Raw genomic sequence first — 23,378 nt, 5'->3', positions numbered from 1 at the left:
GAGCTCATGACGCCCGCGCTCCGCTGGGCAGCTGGAAACAAGTCAAAAAAAAGTTAGGGAATGCGTTTCCATTTAATGACGAAGACGGTTGAAAACGTTGAATGAAGTACGCCGATGTCAAAGGAGTGACAAAGAGGATTCAGAATAAGACACACGGGAGAAGAGTACAGAACATGAGTTGATCCCTTATAAAGTCACAACTGTAGGCCAACAGATATTCTGTTTGGCTTAACGAGTGCGGCCATCCTCTTGAGATGTTCAGTAAATACAACCGAGGAGCCTGGAGATCTCATGTGCTCCAACAGAGTCCCGCGTTTGGAAGTGATGACAGGAACACACTTTGGACCGGGGCAACGGGCGGCGTGCGCGTAGGGACGGCCAAACGAGACGTACCTAGTCTGCCCGCGTCCTGCAGCTGGATCTTCAGCATCTCCATGGGGGTGGTGATGACCACCTGGCACATGCCCGCCCCACAGCCGGCCAGCATCTCCCTCAGCACCGTCAGCCCCTTACTGCCCAGACACAACATGGGACCAGTCAGAGAGTGAAGGAGAGAGAGCAAGGGACAGAGAAGGGGCACAAACAGAGAGGAGTCGTCCTTTCTTACCCGTCTTTGCTGAGGTGATGGCGGAAGAAGTCGTTGGCGGCGAGCTTTATGGCCTTCTCGGGGGTGACCAGGGTCAGATTGACAGCAGCGCCTGAGGAGAAAAAGATTGAGAGTGAGCAACGACTTTGCGACCGTGTGTCCACACGACAAGAAAAGACACGCATTCAGAACCAGGGTCGTCTAACACTAGGTTTAATTTACTCAACCGATCACAGAATTAAATCCAGAAAGAGGAGCTCAAGGATGGAGGATTGAAAAAGAGGTGGTGAGGGGCAGAGAGGTGGACAAAGGAACATGTTAGACAGACAGAAGGGAGGGCTGTAGCGTGCCGAAAGAACAACCAGAGCAGAGAGAAAACTGACCCACTTGTTCTTCATATATAGAACAATTACATTTATGTGATGAACGATGGGTTAGAAAGGGTGTTAATATGTGGAGGAGAACAACGTTAGAATGGATTGAGTAAAGAGACAATGGCGAAGGAAAGGAGCCACGGCCGTCATGCACTCAGACTGGGGGGGAGGGCGCAAAGGCCAACAGTTAAAGGCAAGATTCTTTCAGTCTGGTTGCCATGGAGGTTACACACAAAACAAAAGACTGAGAGGAAAGCCAAATAACAGTGGAAGGTTTTTGAAAGGTCGCTATGTACGAGATAGACATGGAAACAGAAGACATACAATCATAAGACATTAAAACAAAGACCTGTGCCTAGTTATGTTCATGAATAAAGAGCAGTGTAGTAAGAACCATTAAAGGATTTGCCTCCAGCGGGGCTGGGCCATATCGGCTAGCCTTCAAAATCCCAGGGGTCTGCAATATGAAAAACACAGATGCAAAACACACGGCATTCCTCATACAGTTGAGACCTCTCGCTAGAAGGGCCCTTAAACAGACATTGAAAAAAGGGATGACCAAGAGTTAGCTTGGCCAATGTCACCTTCCCTTTGAGAACAAAACCGGGGCTATGCCGGTTCTCACTTGACGCCCGTTTAGGGACAGTGCTTACTACTAAACTGAGAGCAGAACACTTTTTTTTTTTAAACTTTATTTACATTTCACAGCAGTCTATCACATTGCTACCACTTGGTGTTAACCAAGTCCATTTCCAAGCAGTAGACAGAATGTTGAATCAGAATTAAACCAGAGTATGTTATAGTAATGTGCGGGTACTATTCAACCTTTTACAAGGACAGCTTAAGTAGTAAATCTCCAGAAGTGACTGAGCTACGTTCTAAAGTGGGAACACGTCTTACCTCTGTACATGCCAAAGTACCCCTCCGACCTTACTGTCTTCACAAGGCAGTCAACCCTAAAGAGAAAACAATGAATATTGGTAATTAGACTCAACAAAGCAAGTGCAAAGGAAGTGTAAGGGAAAGCTATACAATAAGGTTGTGATTGTTCAAATAAGAAAAACGGGATTCTGCGGCTTAAATATGTAATGCACGCAAAAAAGACTTGGTTAAGTTTGACAGATTGATCTCAATAAAGTTCTACAAGAGAACCAAGAGCAGAAGGGGGAATGTGCTTTCTAACAACACTGTCCGGTTTCTAAACACTTGAAGGATAAACTGGGTGTAGCTCACTATAGAAATACATGAGAGTACAGCCGCCCTACTGGGGCAGGAGGGAATGCTGGAGCCAAAATGGCGGCAGCATAAAACATCCAGGGCCTCCGCATTCCACCGGGATTAGAGATCCTCAGGGAGAGAGCTGAACAAAAGGTTGGTGCATTCCAACCAACTCAACCAACAACCAACTCATACATCAAAGGTGGACTACATGGCTGTTGATACAGGCCCCAACACGGCAATGAAAACTAACGTCGGCATTGTGTGTTCAACATGCTGCGAGTATAGAGCGCTACACATCAGAGTAGGCCCGGGCAATAAAACAAGAATCGTATCGTGATAGACTTTTGATCAATATAAAACATGTTCAATATATATCAATAAGAGACTGGACCACTGAATCTAGCAGCTGGGTTTGTTACACAAACACGGTTTCATACTTATTTACAATATTTGAGTTTTTCATTGTTGTGTCGACATTGGAGGATTTCTCAATGAAGAACAGTGGAAGGTCGTATTAAGTGTTAAACAGAAGTGTTTAAATCCAGCATGGTAATTACTTTAGGCCATTCAAATGATCAATAGTTATCTATATCAATCAATATGATGAAGTTATATCGTGATATGTCTTTCAGCCAGATCACCCAGGCCTAGAGTCAAGTCAGGTAAATTTAAATGAGAGAATTATATTAACCGTCAAACAGCAGCTGCCAATAGCCCTCCAGGTAATACCACTGTTTGAGATAGAAGCAGCTGGCGCGACCCGTCATGCCAACAGCAATTACACAGCTCCTGAGGGTCTACGGCTACAGGGGGAACTTACATGCTTTTGTAGACCTGTTGACCTGGTCTCTGGTTTTGTAACCTGGTTTTAGCCAGGTCAATAGGGAAGACACAAGTCACCCCCACAATGCCGGCAATTCCACCGTTAATAAGCTTGGCTGGCAGGCTACAAGGGAAGAAAAGGTTTATATTAGTAAAGTCCCATATCCCAGACGCACACGTTTCATTTCAATAGCTGGTAGGAAATGAATTATTATATACTTTAAAACAACATACCTGATTGGTTGCTGAGACATGTCGATTTTGTGATGAGCAAAGAAAAAAATATATTTAACGATGTAGTGTGCAAAGAGTCTTCTAGAGTCGATATGAGACCTAAAAAGAGAATTGCAATTATCAGTTTAAGCAGGAAAACTTCTGGGTATCGCACTCACGATGAGTAGTAGCTCAGATATATCTGAATGGAGAGCTTAACGAGCAACGTCAGAGGTCACATGACGCGTCAGCTTCAGCTGCTCGAGTTGGGGGCGTGTCTAGCTCTCAGCACACAGGAATGCCCTTTTTTGCCGTTTCCGGTAATCTGATCTTCGTTTTGAAAGCGGAGCGACACAAAGCTTTGTAAAATCTAGTAAAAGTAAAACCTTTCTGCCATGGAAAAGCCCTTACCATTTGATATAACACGCTGCAGTTCAACGAACCGTGTAAATGTTAAAGAAAATAAATAACTATAGTAATAGTAATAGTAAAACCACAAAATACATCAATCATTGCACTTAATTTTAACGAATGGTTATTTATTTTTGGCCCGTTGTAACGTTTGAGTCATCAGACAGCAGGAAGAACCACACCACCAAAAAGAGCGTTTCACCATTAACGTTTCTTACACATTGAAGTGGCATAGATAAAGGATCACGGAAGTAAATCGTGAAATAGTTGTAATGCAGCAATTCATCAACTTAGCAAAGTTTCTTACCGTGTATAATGTCTTATTGAGTCAAACGGCAGCGTATCCAGTAACGGGCGGTAGTGCTCCGGGTCGGTTAGATATAAAGAGGGGGCCGGCCGGTGGAAAATTCCATTCGATGGTAGGTGGGCGGGGCTAAGGGTAGGTGGGCGGGACTAAGTTACTTTGTCTAACGGATCATTCGTTGGCAGGTGGGTGGGGACTGTTACTTTGTCTCGCGGGTCAAATCGCTGCTCATTGGTGGTGGTCACACTGACGTTTCATTGGCTCGTCTTGCGCCTCCCGGAAAGTACCCGGAAATGTAGTTTCCGGGTAGTGACTGTAGTTTTCGTCGTTAGATGACAGAGGAAAGTTCCAGTACATGAAGGGCTTATCACACTGATAGAATGACATGAATGTACTAAAGTACATCATCTGCCCATCACACTTCTAGTGTAAACCTGAAGGTCTAATCTTGTTGGCAAGAAGCCAGCCTTGTCATGTATCGTTAGTCCAGTTATTTCCTATCATATTATGATATATATATATATACACAATATAAAAGTATTAGGACAGTGGTTCCCAAGGCAGTGTTCCCTGAACGGGGTGACAGCAACCATAATCTGTTAGTGAAAAGACATACTGTATAATATCATATCAAATAATTTATAAATTTCTTCATGATTGATTAATTATTGTAAATAATGCTTGCTTCATTTCAATAAAGTACATTTGTACATCTGCCCATCACACTTCTAGTGTGAACCTGAAGGTCTACTCTTGTTGGCAAGAAGCCAGCCTACAACTTTTTGACAACTAATGCAATTTCTTGTTGGGGTCTGGCTGTGTTTTAGCCACAAAAAGGGAAGGAACCAGTGAATTTTAATGATTATTTATCATACTGGGCACGCTGTCTTTATTTTTAAACATTTAAATAAACACTTCAATTAACATATTTTCTCTACATAGGCAATGGGGCAGGCATGGGGGCCATATATACGACTATATATATACCTTATACGACTCTTCAGTTCCCTTCTCCTATTTAAATAATGTGATACCACAGCAGAATAGAAGCCTTACCCAAAAGGAAATAGAGAGCAGGTATCTACTATATTGTCTTTCATGAATGTTAAATGTTACAAAGAAGTAAGCTCATAAATGAACTGTATTTTATATTATTATTATTTATATTATTATATTATATGTGTTTTAGACACACACATGTATGGCTCCCTTTAAATCGCTGTGAAGTTAGTTCCTAATGAGTCATGCAGGCTGAAATAGCGGTGGGACGTCATGTGAGGATTAGGCCATGTGACCAAGTGTTTATTTAGTTAACAGTGCATACTCTACTGTACAGCCTGCTGCCATCCAGAACACGATGTGATAATGAACAGCAACAAACAGATGAATCACTATTTACAGACGTAAGCTTTCATTCAGCGGCTTTCATGGGACACAGGCTTCCGACTAGATTGTATGTTCATCACGAGTGAGTCTGAGTCACACACACACACACACACACACACACACACACACACACACACACACACACACACACACACACACACACACACACACACACACACAGGGATGCCTTTGTGTATACTTTTTTCAAGTTAATAATATTAAAAGAAAGATTTGTATGAGGTTTGAAATATTTTTATTTGGAAACACGTAACAAAACGTTTGTATGCAGTGTAATTATTTTCATGGTACTATAGTGGAAATTAGCCTAAATGGATGCCAATATCTCTATTATAAATCATGAAGTGGAAGTCTTTTTTTTTTTCTCTCAGTATTTCCACAGGTAAAATACAAATGTCCATACCGTCATAATACTCACAACGGAGTTGTTATTATTATTAAACGCAAATTGTGGTCATTATAACATCCAAAAGTTGCCTGCTCTTAACCCCATAAACATATTGCAAAGCCTAAAACAAGCATAGGAAAAAAAGAAAAAAACCTGAATCAAACAGCCAGCCTTTAGAAATGAAAAGGGCAGCAGGAAGTTTCTCTGGTAGATGTCTCATAGATAGGCTACTGACTAGATATTGCATTCGGTTTCTAAGCATGCGTCAACAATGCCGCCATCTTGCGGGGTAACCACCCACCTGAATGAATGAACGTCGACAGGCAGAGGTCCTTTCCCAGTCTAAATCACTCTAAAACGCCTTATTTTAAGGCAATAATCAAGCGGGTTGGTTTCTGACATAGATCAGACGTGTAATGACAGTAAAAAAAAATATAAAGTCAACTCTGGGTCCAAACCTAACGAACACAACACACCACACATTCAAGAGGGTCAAGATGACCCTCGAGCCCCACTATCAGTCTGCGAAGAACACTCTGCCACAGCTAGATGGCGAGAGCACACATATCACACAGAAAGACAACACAACCCGGAGGCTCAGGGACAAGAGAACCCTCTATAACCCACACAAAGTCTAGCACACACACCTGGCTAGGAAAGAACTATAAGTTTCACATGCACCGGATCACGGGGGCTCTTCCGAAGCAGAACCTCCACGGAGGCGAAGCTCTGGACGACCTCAGCGCTGTTAGGTGACGTAGAATATTCGATCTCTCACGCTTTATGAATCAGTATTCAGTACCTTTGCTACTTTACTCAATAAATCCGAGGCCCTTGTGCTGACAGACTTTATTACCTCTCCGTCTCATTTTATCTGGTCAAGTAACTAGACAGACTGTTTTTCCCAACAATTACCACAAACACACGTTTGACCCGACCCGATCGAAGATTTCCTTAAAAAAAGGCGTTTTATAGTGATTTTGACTGGGAAAGGACTTCTGTCCCATCGACATTCATTCATTCATTCAGGAGGTACCCTGCGGTGAGATGGCGGCGGTATTGACGTATATGTTCCACTGAACAGCGCAGCTCAGGCGACGTCTAGTCAGTATATATCTCTATGGACGTGTCTGACAGGCTTGGTACAGGTGGGCCTGTGGCTGCTGGCTCTGTGGGCACACTCATCCACAGCGCTGTTGCAAGATCCGCAGTGGCAGCCCAGGGCCACGGGGTAGCTGAACAGAGAGCTGCCCTCGGTGGGGCACCCGGGCAGCACGGCCGTGCGGTACTCCACCTGGTTGTAGGTGCAGCCTCTCTGGAGCAGAAAGCGCAGGCCCACCAGGTCGCCCATGTTGCTGTCCTGTTTGGTTGACATCATGGGTGTAGAATAAGAACATGACCCAGAAAGCGATACACTGATTCACCATCAGGCGGATTTGGTGTTATTTTTTTTTTATTTCCTCAGGCCTGCTGTGAACGATAAGAATCTGCTACTTTAAATGTTAAAAACAACTCAACAATCCATACATTAAAGTTCCAAAATACAATAATATGACTAGTCTGTAGTTAGTTTGAACAGTTTCCCAGCCCAAGATACAATAGCCTACTAACGGCACATACCCGTGAGTAACAGAATCCCATGCAGATGGTGGTGTTGATGGCCACACAGAAGCGACACTCGGGCTTCTCCACGTAGAGCGTGTAGTCCGTCGGGACGCACAGCGGCGCCGCGGGGCTGAACATCAGCAGGAGGACGCTGCCCACAAACACAAAATAATCCATTCTCTAGATTGAATTAGGTTGCTATGGGTCAATCAATGACTTGATGTTGCTCTTAGCAGATGATGCAGGTTTGTATGGTTGGTTACCTGCTGACCCCCTGAAGGTTGGCAGTATTTATGTTAAACATTGTAATCCTTATTCATACCTAGATTTCATTTGTGATGAGGGGGAATATACAATCCATTAAGTGATTGACATGCATTAAAGAACTCAAAACACAGGTAATTAAATGGCATGGACGAGTAAACAGCGTGGGTCATATAGGAGCGTGCCACTAGATGTCGCCATATGAAGGGAAATACTTAGTATTTTCTGATTTAGGGTTTTAAGTTTGCGATCGTGCTGGTGGTATGGTTGGTATGGTCTTTTTATATACTTCATAGCACTGAATAACAATGCAGAGGGACCCAAAAGTGTATCACCAAGAACAACAGCAATTAACACAGAGTGCAATTAACACAGCACAGCAACGATCACAGAGCAGAATGAAGGCTCTCACCGAGAGCGCCAGGGTGTTTGTGTCCGCATGCGTGTCCGCATGCTCAACAAAGGTTCTTCTCAAGTCTTCATCGCTCCTGGTTGCCCACAGGCCTGCTTCTACGAAGGGGCAATATGGGTGCACTGCATCATTTTCATATTTAATACAACTCATAAAAAACGCTAGACAATGTCTGGGCATTATTGGTTTTGATATAGGCTACACATCAGAGAAAGCTCATATCACAGCAGTGATACAACCAGGGGTGGGCCAGAACGCTCCACTTTGCTTGCAGTTCCGGCACCTCCGATAGATTAATAATTGAATAGATATATAAAAAAACTTGATCAAGAAAACCGTACCTTTCAGTCAAGATGAGAAGCTGAGTATCTGTTCATTAAAGGCAAACCCATGTGTCTAGTATGCTTAGAAACGGAAAAAGAAATCAGTCATGAAAGTCATTTAAACTTAAGTGGCCACTACTACACCTGCACTGAATATGATGCTAGTTGTGGCACTTAATGTTGGGCCACTGTTTTTCAGTTTTGTGCCATCATTGAAGGATGATGTATGTGAGCCCTTTGCACTGAAAAACAAACTAATCATTCATAGCTGTTGTTGTTTCTTTAAAAAAAAACTTGTTGTATTTGTTGTTCATTTGTTGTTTGTTTACTATGTTAAAAATCCATTTCAGCATGGAAAATAGGAAATTAATGTATGTTGGTTCAATTAACATACTGTAATGACTTCACCGGTGACTTAAGAATGTCCAGTCATAAGTGCTTGTTCGAACATTTATTGGTACAAAACCTGGTCACTGTATCGCCGTAACCAACGCAGAAAAACCACACACACGCAGAACGCAAAACCCTTCAACGCGCATGCCCCCACCCTCCTGTTCTCCCAAGCCCCTCCCCCAGCTGACCAGGCGATTCGACCCCCACACTGATTGACAAGTAGAACATTCCAATGCATGCACATAGAACAACTTGCATAACGGACGACAAAATACAATGCAAACACATTACACACAAACTCTAAAGAGTCCCAGGGTCGCTACAATACAAAGGCTATGAATCTGAATGGATTTGGTATTGGCCAAATTGGCCATCACCAAAATTCACCAGAATACAGGAAATCACATCTACCAAATTCTACATTTTCTGGGGGAGGACCCCCAGACAGCTATTTAGTAGCTTCTCTCATGTCAAGCAATTAAGTTGTGTAATAGGCCTACTTGGAACGACAGTGACTCTATTGTATCCAAAAAGAATACCCAATACCCAATATGTTGTTACATGGTGAATCATTTCGCGCGTCGGGACGGACAACGCCCCTTAACTGTGGTATAATGAGCACATTTCACTGACTGAAGTGATCTATTGCTTTTATAAAACGGTTACGAAAGTATGGCGAAATGAAAGTCATAGACACCCTCAATTTTGAAAAAACGAGAAAGTCGGAAAAGCATTTTTTTTTTTACGAATACAAAAAAGTAGTCCCTCCTGGCTGCCTGCAAAGTGTGCGGCGGTTGCTATGCAACACACTGTAGCGTTCTTCATAGAGAAGGCTAGAGACGGTAGCTTGGTTCGCCGGCAATTTAGCCTACTATCGAGCTCACTCACCATGCGCCTATTGCTTTACAACATTTCCACCCTCTCCATCAATCAACATATTTCTATCAATCAACATATTTTTAGGCTTCAGTGAACTATATATTCCAATATCTGGTCTGCATGCAGATTTCCTGGATGCAAAGCTTGATAGCCCCTACAAACAGAAACAAGAAGGGGGTAGCTCTCTTGTAGCCTTTACCCATACACATATGATTGTAAAATTAGAGTAACTGTTACTTAAGTCTTATTCTCATGATCATGGTTAATATTATTGTCTGAACATTGTGTTGACTGGTTGTAGGCCTAGGGTCAATGAAAAACAACGGCCATGTTTCTCAGAATTACAAGAGGGCATTTATGCAGGCAAATTTCTGCCAGTGATGTTAGGCTGATACTAGCAAGGTTAGCCATGTTACATTAATGTGGTGCCCCCCCACTGGTTGGTGCCCCTTGGCACTGGCCCAAGTGCCCTTATGGATATCCGGCCCTGGCAGTAGTTTATTGTAACAATGTGGACTTATTTCTGGCCTCAACTTCCATAGCAACATGATCTCCAACCTAAACGACAGAAGAGTTTGTGTGTCAATATCACACATAACAACCCATATGACATATGCTGTTTCAGCACCCCCTATCGGCCGAAGGAACAGCAAAACGTCACATATGTCAAGGTTGTCCAAAACAAAATGGATGACATCTGTAATATTCTCAGTAGATGGCGTTCGCATTAAAATGTACTTTGATAACCTTTTTAGCAATAAATGTGCATTTTAATTTGGTAATCTTCAGTCAGTGAATGTATATTATGTTTAGTTTGTTAGTTCATTTCTATCCTTGCCATGGTGATTCATATGGATGCTGCTATCCCTGAGACCACACAGCTTGCTTCAAACAGTGTTTTTGCGTTTTGTAATGATCTGAATTGTTGGGTAAAGTGTTATTTTATGTGACTCATGATGTTCTTTCAATGCAAAACATTGATTTTCCATTGACCCAGGGATGACATTTATTTCCTTTACTTTGGGACGGACTGGGACGAGGTGTTTTTGTGGGGCACAACAGAAGTTTGTGTTCACTTTGCTTCTGACGAGAAATCCATTCCAAAGGTCAATTTAAAAAAAGATAAACATGACAAATGAATACCACTTTTAAAGGTTCTTGAAGCGCTAACGCATCAATAAAGTAAAAGGACTACCAAATGATCAACACGTAGCCCTACAGGAAGGGATGCAAACACACCATTCGTAGGGGCTCAGAATGACTTAGGACTAAGATATTTATATGAAAGAGGACCTCAAGGACAAGTTACATGATCAATGTGGGGGCTGTAGCCCTACAGGAAGTAATGCACCGTCTCGTGACCTCTCACCCAGCGCCCCACCTTTGATATTTTGAGCTAAAATTCTTCCAAGACCTACACCCCACTGATCCCTCACACATATCTGAGAAACAGACTTCAGGCACAATAACATTTTATACTTACATCTTACTCCCAAGTCATTCTGTGTTTGCTTCACTTATTGTATGGCTATGATCATTTGGATAATTTGAGTAAGTTAGCCTTTTGGAATGTTTTTGTCAGCCTTTTATTTTATTGATTGCATTCACGATTCAAAAATGCAGTATTTATCGCATCTATCTTGATAGATGTATAAAGAAATTATACATACAATTATTTCAAATTGATTTTTTGGCGGAAGCAAAGTAAACACAAACTTCTGAGTTGTCCCACAAAATCCCTGTGTGTCACTCTTCTTTTTATTTGAATGATCATCCGTTACATAAAATAACACATCGGCTCAGATGACTACACAACTACAAAACTATCTTAAAATGTTGCATTTTCCACTGAGAATAAAATGAATGTCATCCATTTTGTTTTGGCAGACAACCTTGACATCGGTGGCTGCACCAGGGGGGTGCCAGCAGAACCACCAAGAAATTACCTGAAATTTGACATGCACATTTTCAGCTTTCTCTGTGTAGTTTTGAATGCAGCTTGTTTCTCCAGTTGATCTAGTGAAAGTGTCACCATAGCACCCCCGCAGCAATAAAGTTATAAACTTTGTTGTCCTCAGATCAGTAACTAACTGATCTGTGGATCGAAGCTCGCTTAAGGTTGGGTTGTCACTCACGCTGACTCCCACAAGATATTTATCTTAGCTCTACAATGGACACAAGCTAGTGTGCATTATTTTTGCCGGCATGAACAATGGATCGAAAAAACGACCTCCTCCAGAGGAATCAGTGGAGTCTCAGCCTGTCCCAATTGACATGCAAAAAGAAAAGTTTTTTGAAAGTACACTTTTACAGTTATACATTTTAATTGTTCAATTGTGCACCCAGACAACAAGTCCACATGCACTCCGAGCAGCTCTCACAGAGCACTCTGCCGTGGGGGCTCTGTAAACTTGCGGTTGTGCTGTTTTGGTGTTTTGTCTCTGCACTTAAAATGAAACTGGGGATTTCTGTTATTCTACCTTAAATAGAAAAACTTTGATGTGAAACTCAAATGTGGATATAGCATCACACTTCTTACGTCTCGGACTTAGGTAACCCACGGTAACCCATCCCCCGCTTTCAGTGTGCAAAGTAGGCTACAAGATGAACAATTGTGAGGGGTACAAATTGCATATTATATGTCAACCAAATGCATAGAGGGATGTACGTTTAGTTTGTTAGTTATTACCAAGATTTTTTTAAGGTCTTGCAAGAAAATGTATTGTTGCTATGGTGGTTGACACCATAGCAGAAAATCAAACATGACATGTTAAACTGGTGTAATTTCTCATGCTTATTTGGGGGTTTTGCCCCCAAATAATATTATTCTCTCCCAGCACAATACCCCTAATAAAAAGCGATTATTATATTACATCGTAATAAATATCTTAATAAGTAGCCATCTTCGCCATCTTTACAAAAACATGACAGTGTGGTTAACAATGTCTAAGTGTACACTCTACGTACACTCCCGGCTGCTGCAAAAAACCCGGTCTAACACACAACCAACAATTGAGCATCGTTAGCCTAACCAAGGCTCTGTGCCGCGCCCCTTTTTGAAATCCCAAACATTTTAATGCACATGTCTTATGGCCTTGATAGATTATTAACAAAGCACAGCATTTAACAACTCTACCTTTATCTCTGGGCAACTCTGCAGCGTTGATCATTGGTTAGAGTGGTTGGCTTGCAGCTGTTTAAATTAGGCTATAAGACTGTAAGGCTGTTCTTGTAAGGTTGTAGTTTGTGCAGATCGCTTAAGGGTGAAGCAAACAAACCATGGCTAGGGAAGTGGCCTCTTTCTCCGTGTGGGACTATGTGGTGTTTTCAGGAATACTTTTGGGGGCTTCTGGGATCGGCCTCTGGCAGGCAATTCGCGGTCGCAAGGAGAACACGAGTGAGGAATTTCTACTTGGCGGGCGCCGGATGCACGCGTTGCCCGTGGCGATGTCTCTCACTGCCAGCTTCATGTCGGGCATCACGGTGATCGGCACGCCCGCCGAGTCCTATCGTTACGGCACGGCCTTCTGGCTTTTCGGCCTGAGCTACGCCATCACGTCCACTGTCACGGCGGAGCTCTTTGTCCCCTTCTTCTACCGACTGGGCATCACCAGCATCTATGAGGTGAGCAGAGTTCAATATTATGCACGGTTGAGTCATGCGTAATATTGTACAATCTTCAAAATTCCAAGGCCTTTATTATGCAAGCATATGCAAAATATTATTTGAAGATGATTTTATGTTTTTTTAAATTATCTATTACTAGTTAAATTAGCCCTACTTCAATCCAATTAAAAGACACAAATACATGTTCTTGGAAGAGATAAGTCGGTAACACTTTACAATAACCATAGTTTATAAATGGTAAATAGACCATTTATAAATGGTTAATAGACCATTTATAAATGGTTAACAGCTTATAGACCAATTATAATGGTAAATAGACCATTTATAAATGGTTAAATAGACCATTTATAATAGGTAAACAGATAGTTTACTAAGTTTACTAATGTTTAATCATCATTTATAAACAGCAAGACCAATCATAAATGGTAAATAGACCATTTATTAATATTTAACTATCATTATAAATGGTCTATTAACCATTTATAAATGGTCTATTTACCATTTATAAACTATGGTTATTGTAAAGTGTTACCGATAAGTCTTCAGATCCCCATTGAGATTAAAACTAAATGGACAAAATAATTTAGAAATTCTAACCACCATTTAGGGGCCTGAGCAGTGCCAACCACCAGTTTTCGTTGTTTATTCTGACATCATATTGTCTTCATATTTATATTTCTAGTACCTGGAGATGCGCTTCAGTAAGAGTGTGCGTGTTTTGGCGACAACCATATTTATTATGCAGACGGTAGGTTACAGGTCTTGTTTTATATATTAATAAATGTAAGCTGTTTTTGTATTAAATGCCATACACATCATATTACCATTCCGGGTTTCCTTTTATTTACATGTAATTACCTAATGGGGACATCTGCTTTAGGTCCTATACACTGGTTTGGTCATCTACGCTCCAGCTGTTGCACTCAACCAAAGTGAGTTTAAGTGGGCCTTTATTAATATGTGATCAGTTTAGCTCATGTCTATGATAAAATGTGTTCTTCCATGAAATAACACTACCAACTCAATTCATTTAATGGAGTTCATGTTCCTAATCTCTTAGCTCTAAATATTAATAATGCTTTTACATACGTCAGTTGAGGCGAAAGTAATGTTTTTCAGCATGATATAAATGAGATGGTGCGTGTGTCTGTGTTTGTTCCTCAGTCACTGGGCTGAACCTGTGGGGAGTGTTGGTGGTGACGGGCGCGGTGTGCATTGTCTACTGTACCTTGGTTGGTAGTTCAAACCTCACCTCTAAACCCCTTCAAATATATATGATCACTTCATATCAATCACATGGTGTGTTGATCACCAGACATTCTAATGTCATCCAAAACATTATCTTAACAAGCAATGTTCTCCACTTCTTTGAGTTCAACATGGCCGCGTCAAGTTTTATAATGTCAAGGTCAAATCGTGGTGCAGCTGAAGCATGTGACAGACATGTCATTAACCGGAGGAGCATGCTCTTTATGGTTATTGCTAAACCCTTGACCAAACCCTGCACTCTGGACACTGGTGTCCATCAAGGCTCTGTATTGGGCCCTCTTCTGTTCTCCCTCTAGAAGGGCGCACTCACATTAGGCAAAGTTGCCCTGTACCGTACTCAAGTACGATTGCCCCCCCCCCCCCCCCCACTGTGCCGCTGGCCTGTGCTCACACTAGGCAATCTCAACTGGGCCTGAGTACGGTTGCCTCTTGTACATATAGGTCGCGTATCCGTGCGTGTGCGTGCGTGTGTCGGCTCATAAGCATCTGTATCATGGCCTGAGCACACCTCTCCGAAGTGTACTAAGGCCACGGAATTTAACTGTACTTGAGTACGGATGCCGTGCTCACACTAGCCAAACAATCTAGACTTTGGGGGGCAACCGTACTCGGGCACGGTACAGATGGCCTAGTGTGAGTGCGCCCTAACAGATCCCTTGGCTCTGCTATCACGCCTCTGCTATCTCCCGCCTCGACTACTGCAATTCGCTCCTGGCTGGACTCCCTGCCTCCACGATTAAACCTTTGCAGTGTATCCAGAACGCTGCAGCGTGCCTCGTGTTCAACCTACCTAAATTCTCCCATCTCCATGACCGCCATTTGCTCCCTGTAGTAGCTCGTATCAGATCCAAGATGATGGTACTGGCATTCAAGGCAGTCAATGGAACCGCCCCAGCTCGAGCACTCTGCGCAACTACTTCAGCTGGATGCCTGGTACCGCCATCGCTAAGAGCACGCAAAAGCCGATCATCAAAGTCTCAACTCTTCTCTGTTTTGGCACTGCAGTGGTGGAACTGTAGTGCCGATGTCAGGACAACAGAGTCGCTCACCAGCTTCCTCAAAAGACTCCAAATTCACCCGTTTCCCCCTCGTACTTATTGTATGTTGTATGTCCTGGCATTTAATGTACGCACTTATTGTATGTTGTATTTGGTTATAGCACTTAGTTGTGTAGCATCTTATCCTAGCTATCATTGTTGTATACGGGGAATGGGTTAACCTAGCGATTGTTAGTGCTTGCACTTGGTTTTATGAACATCCCTACTGTACCGACAGCGAAATATTGTTCACTTCTTACGACAAATGTACTTATTGTGAGTCGCTTTGGATGAAAGCGTCTGCTAAATGCCCTAAATGTAAATGTACCTGTATTGCAGGGCGGCCTGAAGGCTGTGATCTGGACCGATGCGGTGCAGTTGGTCATCATGCTGGCAGGCTTTGCTGCAGTCATCATCAAGGGCGTGCTGCTCCAGGGAGGCGTGGCCCGGATATGGCAGGACGCCGCCGACGGAGGACGGCTCGAAGCGTTTGAGTAAGAACAATGAGAAACCCCGATAACTAAACGGTTGGGTTCTAAGCAGTTGATAGATCTGCAAAAGGACGGTACCATTATGTCTGGGATATGTTGAAACCTGGAACTCATGGTTTGTCGTTAAAGGTCCCATATTATACCACCAGCTGTGAGTGTGATTAGCCATTACAAGCCGTTTTAAAAATCTGCATCTATCACAAGTGGGTGTGTCCACCTAGCTGTGTGCCGGATAGATCAGTCTATCAGCCTACCCACTGGACTGTAGCAAACGTTGCTCATCTGTCCGTCATACATCTAGGTGGACACGCCCACTCATGATGTCACTAGAGGCAGATTTCCAACAGGCTTGTAATGTCTAATCACACTCACACCTGGTGCTATAATATGGGACCTTTTGAGCGGATCACTGATGTTAAAGAAAGAGAAGAAACACCGACGGCTGATGACTTTCTCTGCCTTCTCTGTAGTTTAGAGATGCATGGTTGTAGGTTGTGATAGGAAGACGAAGGAAGCGGGCAAAATGTAGTGATGCTGCCTGCTGTCACGTCTTACTTCCCTTTGTACTTTTTATACATAACCATGCCATCACACCTTTTCATTAAAATGTGCTGGACGTAAGATTTGACAGCAGAAAAAAGAGATTTGGAAGTAAAACAATCAGAAAGCCTTCCATTTCACAGACCTGTGATATCCATCTTTAAGAGCACTGTACCCTTCATTGCAGCTTCGACCCCGACCCACTGAAGCGCCACACCTTCTGGACCATCCTGTTGGGGGGCAGCATGATCTGGATCTCCGTTTACAGCATCAACCAGTCCCAGGTGCAGCGCTACCTGGCCTGCAGGAGCATGGCCCACGCCAAGGCGTAAGACGCTTCCGGGGGCTATGAAAAATTTGATTTTTTTGTTTGTTTCATTTCCACACAATGCATCACAAGTAAAACATGTCTGCAGTGTTCTCCTGCACGACACACTGGATTGAAGATGAATCCATGAGTCACAGAAACAGTGAATGTATTGGCAGAGCAGCATTTAGGAGAGCAGTAAATGATCACCTAGAGAACAATGAGAATAATATAACTGTGAACTACAGGGATACAAGAGTTTTTCATAACCCACTTTGTATAATGCTATATATTTTTGAATGTCATATTGCACAATATTTTCTGAAAAAAAAATTGTCCCACCTCTTGATTGACTGAACAAGTTAGGTGCCAGCAACTGTTCCCCAAAAAGTAGGCCTGCTTATCAACTCTAATATCGCAAAACGTATTGCAAAGAAGTATTAAGAAGTAAGAAGTATTGCATATCATTATTAACACCATGCGGCCTTATTCTGCAACCATCAACTCGTCATTCATTGAAGTCAATTAGCATGCATGTGTCACCTCAAAAGCTGTTTTACCTATTGCGTTCTTTTTGTAGGTCCTTGTATTTGAATTACCTGGGCCTGTTGGCAACTGTGAGTCTGGCCATGTTTTGTGGCCTCACCATGTACTCTATTTACATGACGTGTGACCCCCTCACTAATGGTGATGTAGGATCCCCAGACCAGGTAAGAGGACCCAGAATAGGCCACATATTCATTATCCCATCAGATGGATCATATCTATGAAATTGTAGTCATATGTGTCACGAATAAAACCATAATTATTACTGATGTAAAACAAAATAGCTGGAATTCATTCTTTTAAATTACCCATTTATAATTCATGTGTTTACTGTTCCAATTAATCTTTGAACCCAATTCCTTCTATGGATCGATCCAAGTTGCTTCCGTTCCTTGTCATGGACATCCTGGCAGCCTACCCAGGAGTCCCTGGTTTTTTTGTGGCTGCAGCTTACAGTGGGACTCTCAGGTGAGGCCCGAGAGACAGGCTACAGTGAACATACAATACGCTAGCCAAACAAATGGTTAGTTTCAGTCGGCACTTGGCAGCCAAAGGTTAAGTTTACTCCAGCTGCTGTGCTTTATAGAGAAGATTGTCGATTAGAAATGGCCCGCCATTAACTCACCTGTCTTCTAATGGTTGTCCTGAGAGCCATGCCCCCTCCTATCAATCTCTACTGTTCCCCCCACATTTAGAGCTTCACATTTGAACTAGAAATCAAGGGCATATAAGCACTGTTCTATCTGGTTAGAAAAGCACATACAGATGCACAAAAATGTATTGATTTGCCTTCCACAGCCCAAATATGAAAGAAATGCTGCTGTGTAAATTCTTAGCAGCATATTAACTGTAAATTTGTCTTATCTTAGCACAGTGTCATCCAGTATTAATGCACTCGTGGCTGTCACAGTGGAAGACTTTATCCGACCTAAATGGCAAAACCTGACGGAGAAGCAGCTGTCCTGGATCAATATGAGTCTCAGTGAGTCCTGTTCTACACTATCATTCAGTGGTTAGGCTGATCAACATGAGTCTCATTGAGCAACATGTGGTATTTAAGCAATAGATCACGACAGGCTGTGGTATGTGCTCATTATACCACAGTTAAGTGGCGTTTTCGGTGACCCCCTTAACTGTGGTATAATGAGAACATTTCACTGACTGAAGTGATCTATTGCTTTTATAAAACGGTTACATAAGTATGGCGAAATGAAAGTCATAGACACCCTCAATTTTGAAAAAGCGAGAAAGTCGGAAAAGCATTTTTTTTAACAAATACAAAAAAGTAGTCCCTCCTCGCTGCCTGCAAAGTGTACAGCGGTTGCTATGGAACACACTGTAGCATCCTTCAGAGAGAAGGCTAGAGACGGTAGCTTGGTTCGCCGGCAATTTAGCCTACTATCGAGCAGTTCACTCACCGTGTGCCTATTGCTTTACAACATTTCCACCCTCTCCAGCAATCAACATATTTTTAGGCTTCAGTGAACTACGCTATTGCTTTTATAGATAAATAAATAACAGTTCAAGTTAGGCGCGGAGTGATAGTGAACTGAACAGGCGTCATAGCTGTGTGTATACGCTCATTATACAACAGTTGGGAACCAATCAGATCGCTTGATTTAAGCCAACTGTTTTATAATTGTAGATTATATCGTTTATGGGATGTGATTTTATTAACATACTGGAATCATTATCTTTACTGATTACTGATCAAGGTTATTTAAGACATTTCTATGATATCATTGATGATATGATCTATTTTTATGATCAATCCTGTGCCGACCTGGGCCCCGTTTCCCGAAAGCATTGTTAGCCTAAAGTTCATCGTACGATCATCAGAGTTTTCAGACCATTGCTCGTGTGGGAGGTCGCTTGCGAGCGGCACTTGCCGTCTCCCTCTGATTTTAATTCAACCATCGTGGTTAAAATGTCCTCATATTGATCAATGACAGAAGACATACTGCACATGAATCATGCTGAGACCAGCGGGTGTCTGAGAATTTCTGAAGGTGTTTTTTGTTGCGATAGTTTGCCATAAAGCACTGTATGCGCGTCGGTGACAAACGCCAAGTTGAGAGTGTGGTTTCTGCAGTGAACGTACACTGCTGCGGGAAACTGTGCTGCGATGCGTGCCTGCCCTCTTTGCAGCGCATGTTTCAGAAATCAGCACATTTAGATAAATGCTATAGTTGTCACACAGACTCAAGCTATTTTTTATTTTTGTAATATGGAATTATTTCAGGGGAGAAAATGCCATGAAAAAATGTACGCACGGTGCGTTCAGGATTAGGACTGATATAGCATATGTCGGCCTAGACCTAATCAATTGTGTTTTAATATTTGTAGCATTCATATTAGTCTATTCTTTTCGTAGGCTACTCTGTTGTTGGCCTTGATGGGGAGATATTTTTTTGCTGCCAAAAAATATAGTTTCATCCAACAACATTCCTGTGTCTCCCCCTCCTACCGAGCCCATTTCAGCACCGTGTCAGTGGACAGCTACAAGCCTATGACGTCGTAAGAGCACAGTGCACGCGCGTTCATGTTAAGAGGGGTTTCGGGAAACGCTCGGAAAAAAGTAACGAAGCATCGTAAGATCCATCGTAAGAATGATCGTACGAGCGTGGATCCATCGTTATCGGGAAACGGGGCCCTGACCTTTAACTGTTCTAATTTATTAAACACAACAGCTCACCTATAACCCGTCATTATTTCCACATTCCAGGTGTGTTCTTTGGTGCGGTTTGTATTGGAATGGCTGGAGTTGCTTCGTTGATGGGAAGTGTTCTGCAAGTAAGTATACTGTATTACATTTATTTTGCATAGAAACCCCTTGTTTACATCCTCACTCAAGGATGGATTAAGGTTGCAGATAAACAGCAGTATAGATGTAACATTGTGAGTAAGTCACAGCGTAAGCTGATAGCAAAATAAAAAAATAAGAACTGCAGGCTAATATGAATAGTGGACGACACAAACCATCCAAACTACGTCACCTTGTGGTGTTGTGGAGTGTCTGAAAAGGGGTCTATATGTTAGCCTTCCTCCTCGCCAGCTGTTGATGAATGCAGAGGTCTCCTGCTCCTACGTGTCCTTGTGGTTCTTAGGCTGCTCTGTCCATCATTGGGATCATCGGTGGGCCTCTTCTGGGCCTCTTCTTCTTGGGCATGCTTTTCCGCACAACAAACTCCGTAGTAAGTACTTCATGAATACCTTTCTAATCATCTTAAATGACCATACATACTTCCAAACGATGCGAGTGGCAGTACATTTTCTTTTCATCTTGACTCGCCAGGGGGCCCTATCGGGACTTCTTGCAGGCCTCGTATTGACTACATGGGTGGGCATCGGAGCTCAGATCTATCCCCCCACACTCGAAAAAAGTAATCTTCTGCCATTCAGCAACAACTGCAGTGATTCAACGGGCGGTAATAACATGACCACTGCATCTCCATGGACCAGTGCAGTGACGTTCACCAGTGAACCACTGTGAGTAGAGCGAGTCCTTATTCACTGGCCAGAAATAAACTAAAACATTAAAAAATGTCAGTTCACATTGTGACTTGCCTATACAATCGGTGATGCTCAAAAGAGGTTCTGGTCTGGCTCTCTCTCCCTCAGGGTTAGGCCTCCTCTGGCAGACAGCTGGTACTCGCTGTCCTACCTGTACTTCTGTCCTCTGGGCACCCTGTGCACCGTGGTGGTGGGCCTGCTGCTCAGCCTCATCACAGGTAAACCTGGTCCGTCGCAGGCTCCCCCGTCTAGATAAAGACCACTGGATTGGCCATGTGGTTGTTGTCATTAAACAGCAGTTCTTCAGTCCTTTCTTATTTCTTTCATTAGGTGGGTGTAAGCAAGAGAGGCTTGACAGTAATCTGTTTGTGAGGAAGAGCGACCTGGTTTGTTTCAACTGCTGTGACAATAGTTCTAAGGTAAGAGATGAAGACAGGGATTGGGGAGCAGTATTGGTTCCTGCCCTGTTACTTACTATATAACTGTATTCCTTTGCCTACACAGACATCAGACATGGAGAAAGAGGACAACGACAACATCAAGGACGAGTTTGATGCATATCACAATTTTGATACAACGGAAAAAGATGAGAAAGCCACCAAATTGTAAAAAGAATTGATCACTATATTGTGAAACGGACAACTGAACAAAATTCTCTTTTAACATATTTAATTTATTTTTAACAGAGCCTTTTAGCCAATTCAATTAAATGTGAATAACTGGCAGGTGTTCAGTGAAGACAGCAGTGAATACCGCCTAAATCTTAAGTTATTTTTGAACTATGAAGTGTTTATACGGATCTCAATGTATGTCCCAAAATGCTGACTTCTCTGAACATTCAAATAATTTCTCCCTCATAGAAAAAAGCATATGTATTGTAAAAAATATAAATATAATTATACTATATATGGTGATTTATTGTCATATTTAACTATATGTAATTATTGAGTTTGAAAATTAAAACTTAAGAAAAATATGCATAATGCGAGAAAAGAAGGAAAGAGGACTAGTCTATCAATCACTTGAAAAGAGTGAAGAGTGAAGAGTGTCCAATTCATAATGTATGCATATCATGTATGAGTAATTGAGTGAAAGAAAACAATGCTGGGAATTAATCCGGATAAGAGACACGTAGGTGAACTGTAATAACCTCGGGCCCATATCTCCTTGGCAACGTGCAATAAAGGAGGTTTATAAAGAAATGACACACCCACTCCTACCTGCCATCCTGCCAGGAAGCGATCATTTGGCTGTACCTAGTGCGCAGGGAGCAGAGGGAGGGAACAATGATAGGACAGTGATTGTGGAAACCATTCTTTCTGTTCTCGTGTTATGAACTGCGTGAGGTAAGACAAACTATTTTGCTTAAAATGGTAAACTGTGAAAGAAAAGTATAGATAGATATAGATATAATAGATAAAGTATAGATATACAGTATTACAGAATGCAGTTACTGTTAGTTACTATACGTGTCCTTATTTTTGATTGTCTTTGTTTAATGGTCCACCGGACCTGCCATAAAACTCATGAGGGTTAGGCTGGTGGCTAGTTGTGTCTTAGGGGCTATAACACAATCTCACCTTTGACCTACATTGAGATTGTGCCATGACTATATTTAATTTACAAGTTATGTCAAAGGTGAATTCCCCCTCAGTTGGCTGGCGGCTCGTCGTGTTAAACCACTACTAAGGGGAAACTCACCTTTGACATAAATTGTAATCGAAATATAGTTATGGCACAATCTGAATAGACCACATAAAATAAATAACTTAAACTAAAACTTAACTAAAACTTGATTGTCATGGTTTATTCACAACATTTTCAAAGTAAGCAATATTTCATTCTTTCCATTTCTTAACTCAGAGCACACAATGAGCCAGGTCCTGGAGTCACATGTTGCCTTGCTGGTATGTTGCCTTCTCGCTTGTTCCTTTGCTGCAACCACACAGGCGCCAAAGGAGGACTTGACGACAACATTAGCCAGCTTCAAAGACACAACCTCTCATATTACAGACGTCCCTAATACTACAGTCTCTTCACTGAGCATCCCCAACAATGCCACTCAGGTGTCTACAGCCGACAGCTCTGTCTCTTTCCAAAGTACTGCTGATCCTACCAGCAACTTAGAATCGACAGCTTCTTCTAGCACCTCAAGCCAGGTTTCAACACGCTGGAGCACAACACAGCCTCAAGCCAGTATCACCACCACCAGCCCAACCACCACCTTTACAACCACAAACCCTGAGAGAGAAACTTCAACCTGGACGCAACCAACAAGCCAAGCAACCCCACCAGCTGTATTCCATAGCACTTCACCATCAGTAGTTAGTATCAGCACTGCTGATACTACAAAACAATCCACAGAAGCTGCCCGTGACAATGCAACAGTGTTACAGCCTCCTGTCACAGGAGGTGAGCTTAGAGCTGCTTATTCTCAAGAATGACATTT

The 23,378-nt window shown here is 42.5% G+C and overlaps 3 protein-coding genes across 4 annotated transcripts in view; 1 reads left to right on the top strand and 2 right to left on the bottom strand.

Annotated features, from left to right (window-relative positions):
* The window catches only part of LOC311338353 (mitochondrial glutamate carrier 1-like), a 6,649-nt gene extending 2,643 nt beyond the window's left edge, over positions 1-4,006 (bottom strand). Inside the window, exons 1-7 of one of the 2 annotated variants that reach the window (XM_084463583.1) lie at positions 3,935-4,006; positions 3,238-3,336; positions 3,002-3,127; positions 1,861-1,916; positions 608-698; positions 394-512; positions 1-31 (exon numbers count right to left, since the gene is read on the bottom strand). The exon at positions 1-31 is cut by the window's left edge and continues 153 nt beyond it. In XM_084463583.1, coding sequence (XP_084319709.1) covers positions 1-31; positions 394-512; positions 608-698; positions 1,861-1,916; positions 3,002-3,127; positions 3,238-3,257 — 443 coding nt within the window. In that variant the 5' untranslated portion in view covers positions 3,258-3,336; positions 3,935-4,006. Of the gene's footprint in view, positions 32-393; positions 513-607; positions 1,418-1,860; positions 1,917-3,001; positions 3,128-3,237; positions 3,337-3,934 lie in introns of those variants that run through there. The other variant, XM_084463584.1, reaches the window with a different exon arrangement.
* Positions 4,007-6,828: 2,822 nt separating this feature from the next.
* On the bottom strand, positions 6,829-7,505 carry LOC311338255 (thyrotropin subunit beta-like; the record flags this gene model as incomplete). Its single annotated transcript, XM_084463484.1, has 2 exons — positions 6,829-7,083; positions 7,344-7,505. The coding sequence occupies 2 exons, from the start codon at positions 7,503-7,505 to the stop codon at positions 6,829-6,831; spliced, it is 417 nt and encodes a 138-aa protein (XP_084319610.1).
* Positions 7,506-12,878: 5,373 nt separating this feature from the next.
* slc5a8l (solute carrier family 5 member 8, like) lies at positions 12,879-21,538 on the top strand (the record flags this gene model as incomplete). The annotated part of the gene is made up of 15 exons (XM_084464705.1): positions 12,879-13,223; positions 13,909-13,974; positions 14,107-14,158; positions 14,391-14,458; positions 15,872-16,026; positions 16,751-16,891; positions 17,451-17,580; positions 17,796-17,884; positions 18,286-18,398; positions 20,142-20,209; positions 20,524-20,610; positions 20,712-20,905; positions 21,038-21,147; positions 21,260-21,348; positions 21,434-21,538. 15 exons carry the CDS (start codon positions 12,879-12,881, stop codon positions 21,536-21,538), a joined length of 1,812 nt encoding a protein of 603 aa, XP_084320831.1.
* Between the last annotated feature and the right edge of the window lie 1,840 nt (positions 21,539-23,378).

This window comes from Micromesistius poutassou, assembly GCF_964030765.1.
Source record: "Micromesistius poutassou genome assembly, chromosome: 2".
Classification (NCBI taxonomy): Eukaryota; Metazoa; Chordata; class Actinopteri; order Gadiformes; family Gadidae; genus Micromesistius; species Micromesistius poutassou.
Note: the sequence above shows the minus strand (reverse complement) of the source record. Positions and strands in the feature narration are given on the sequence as shown.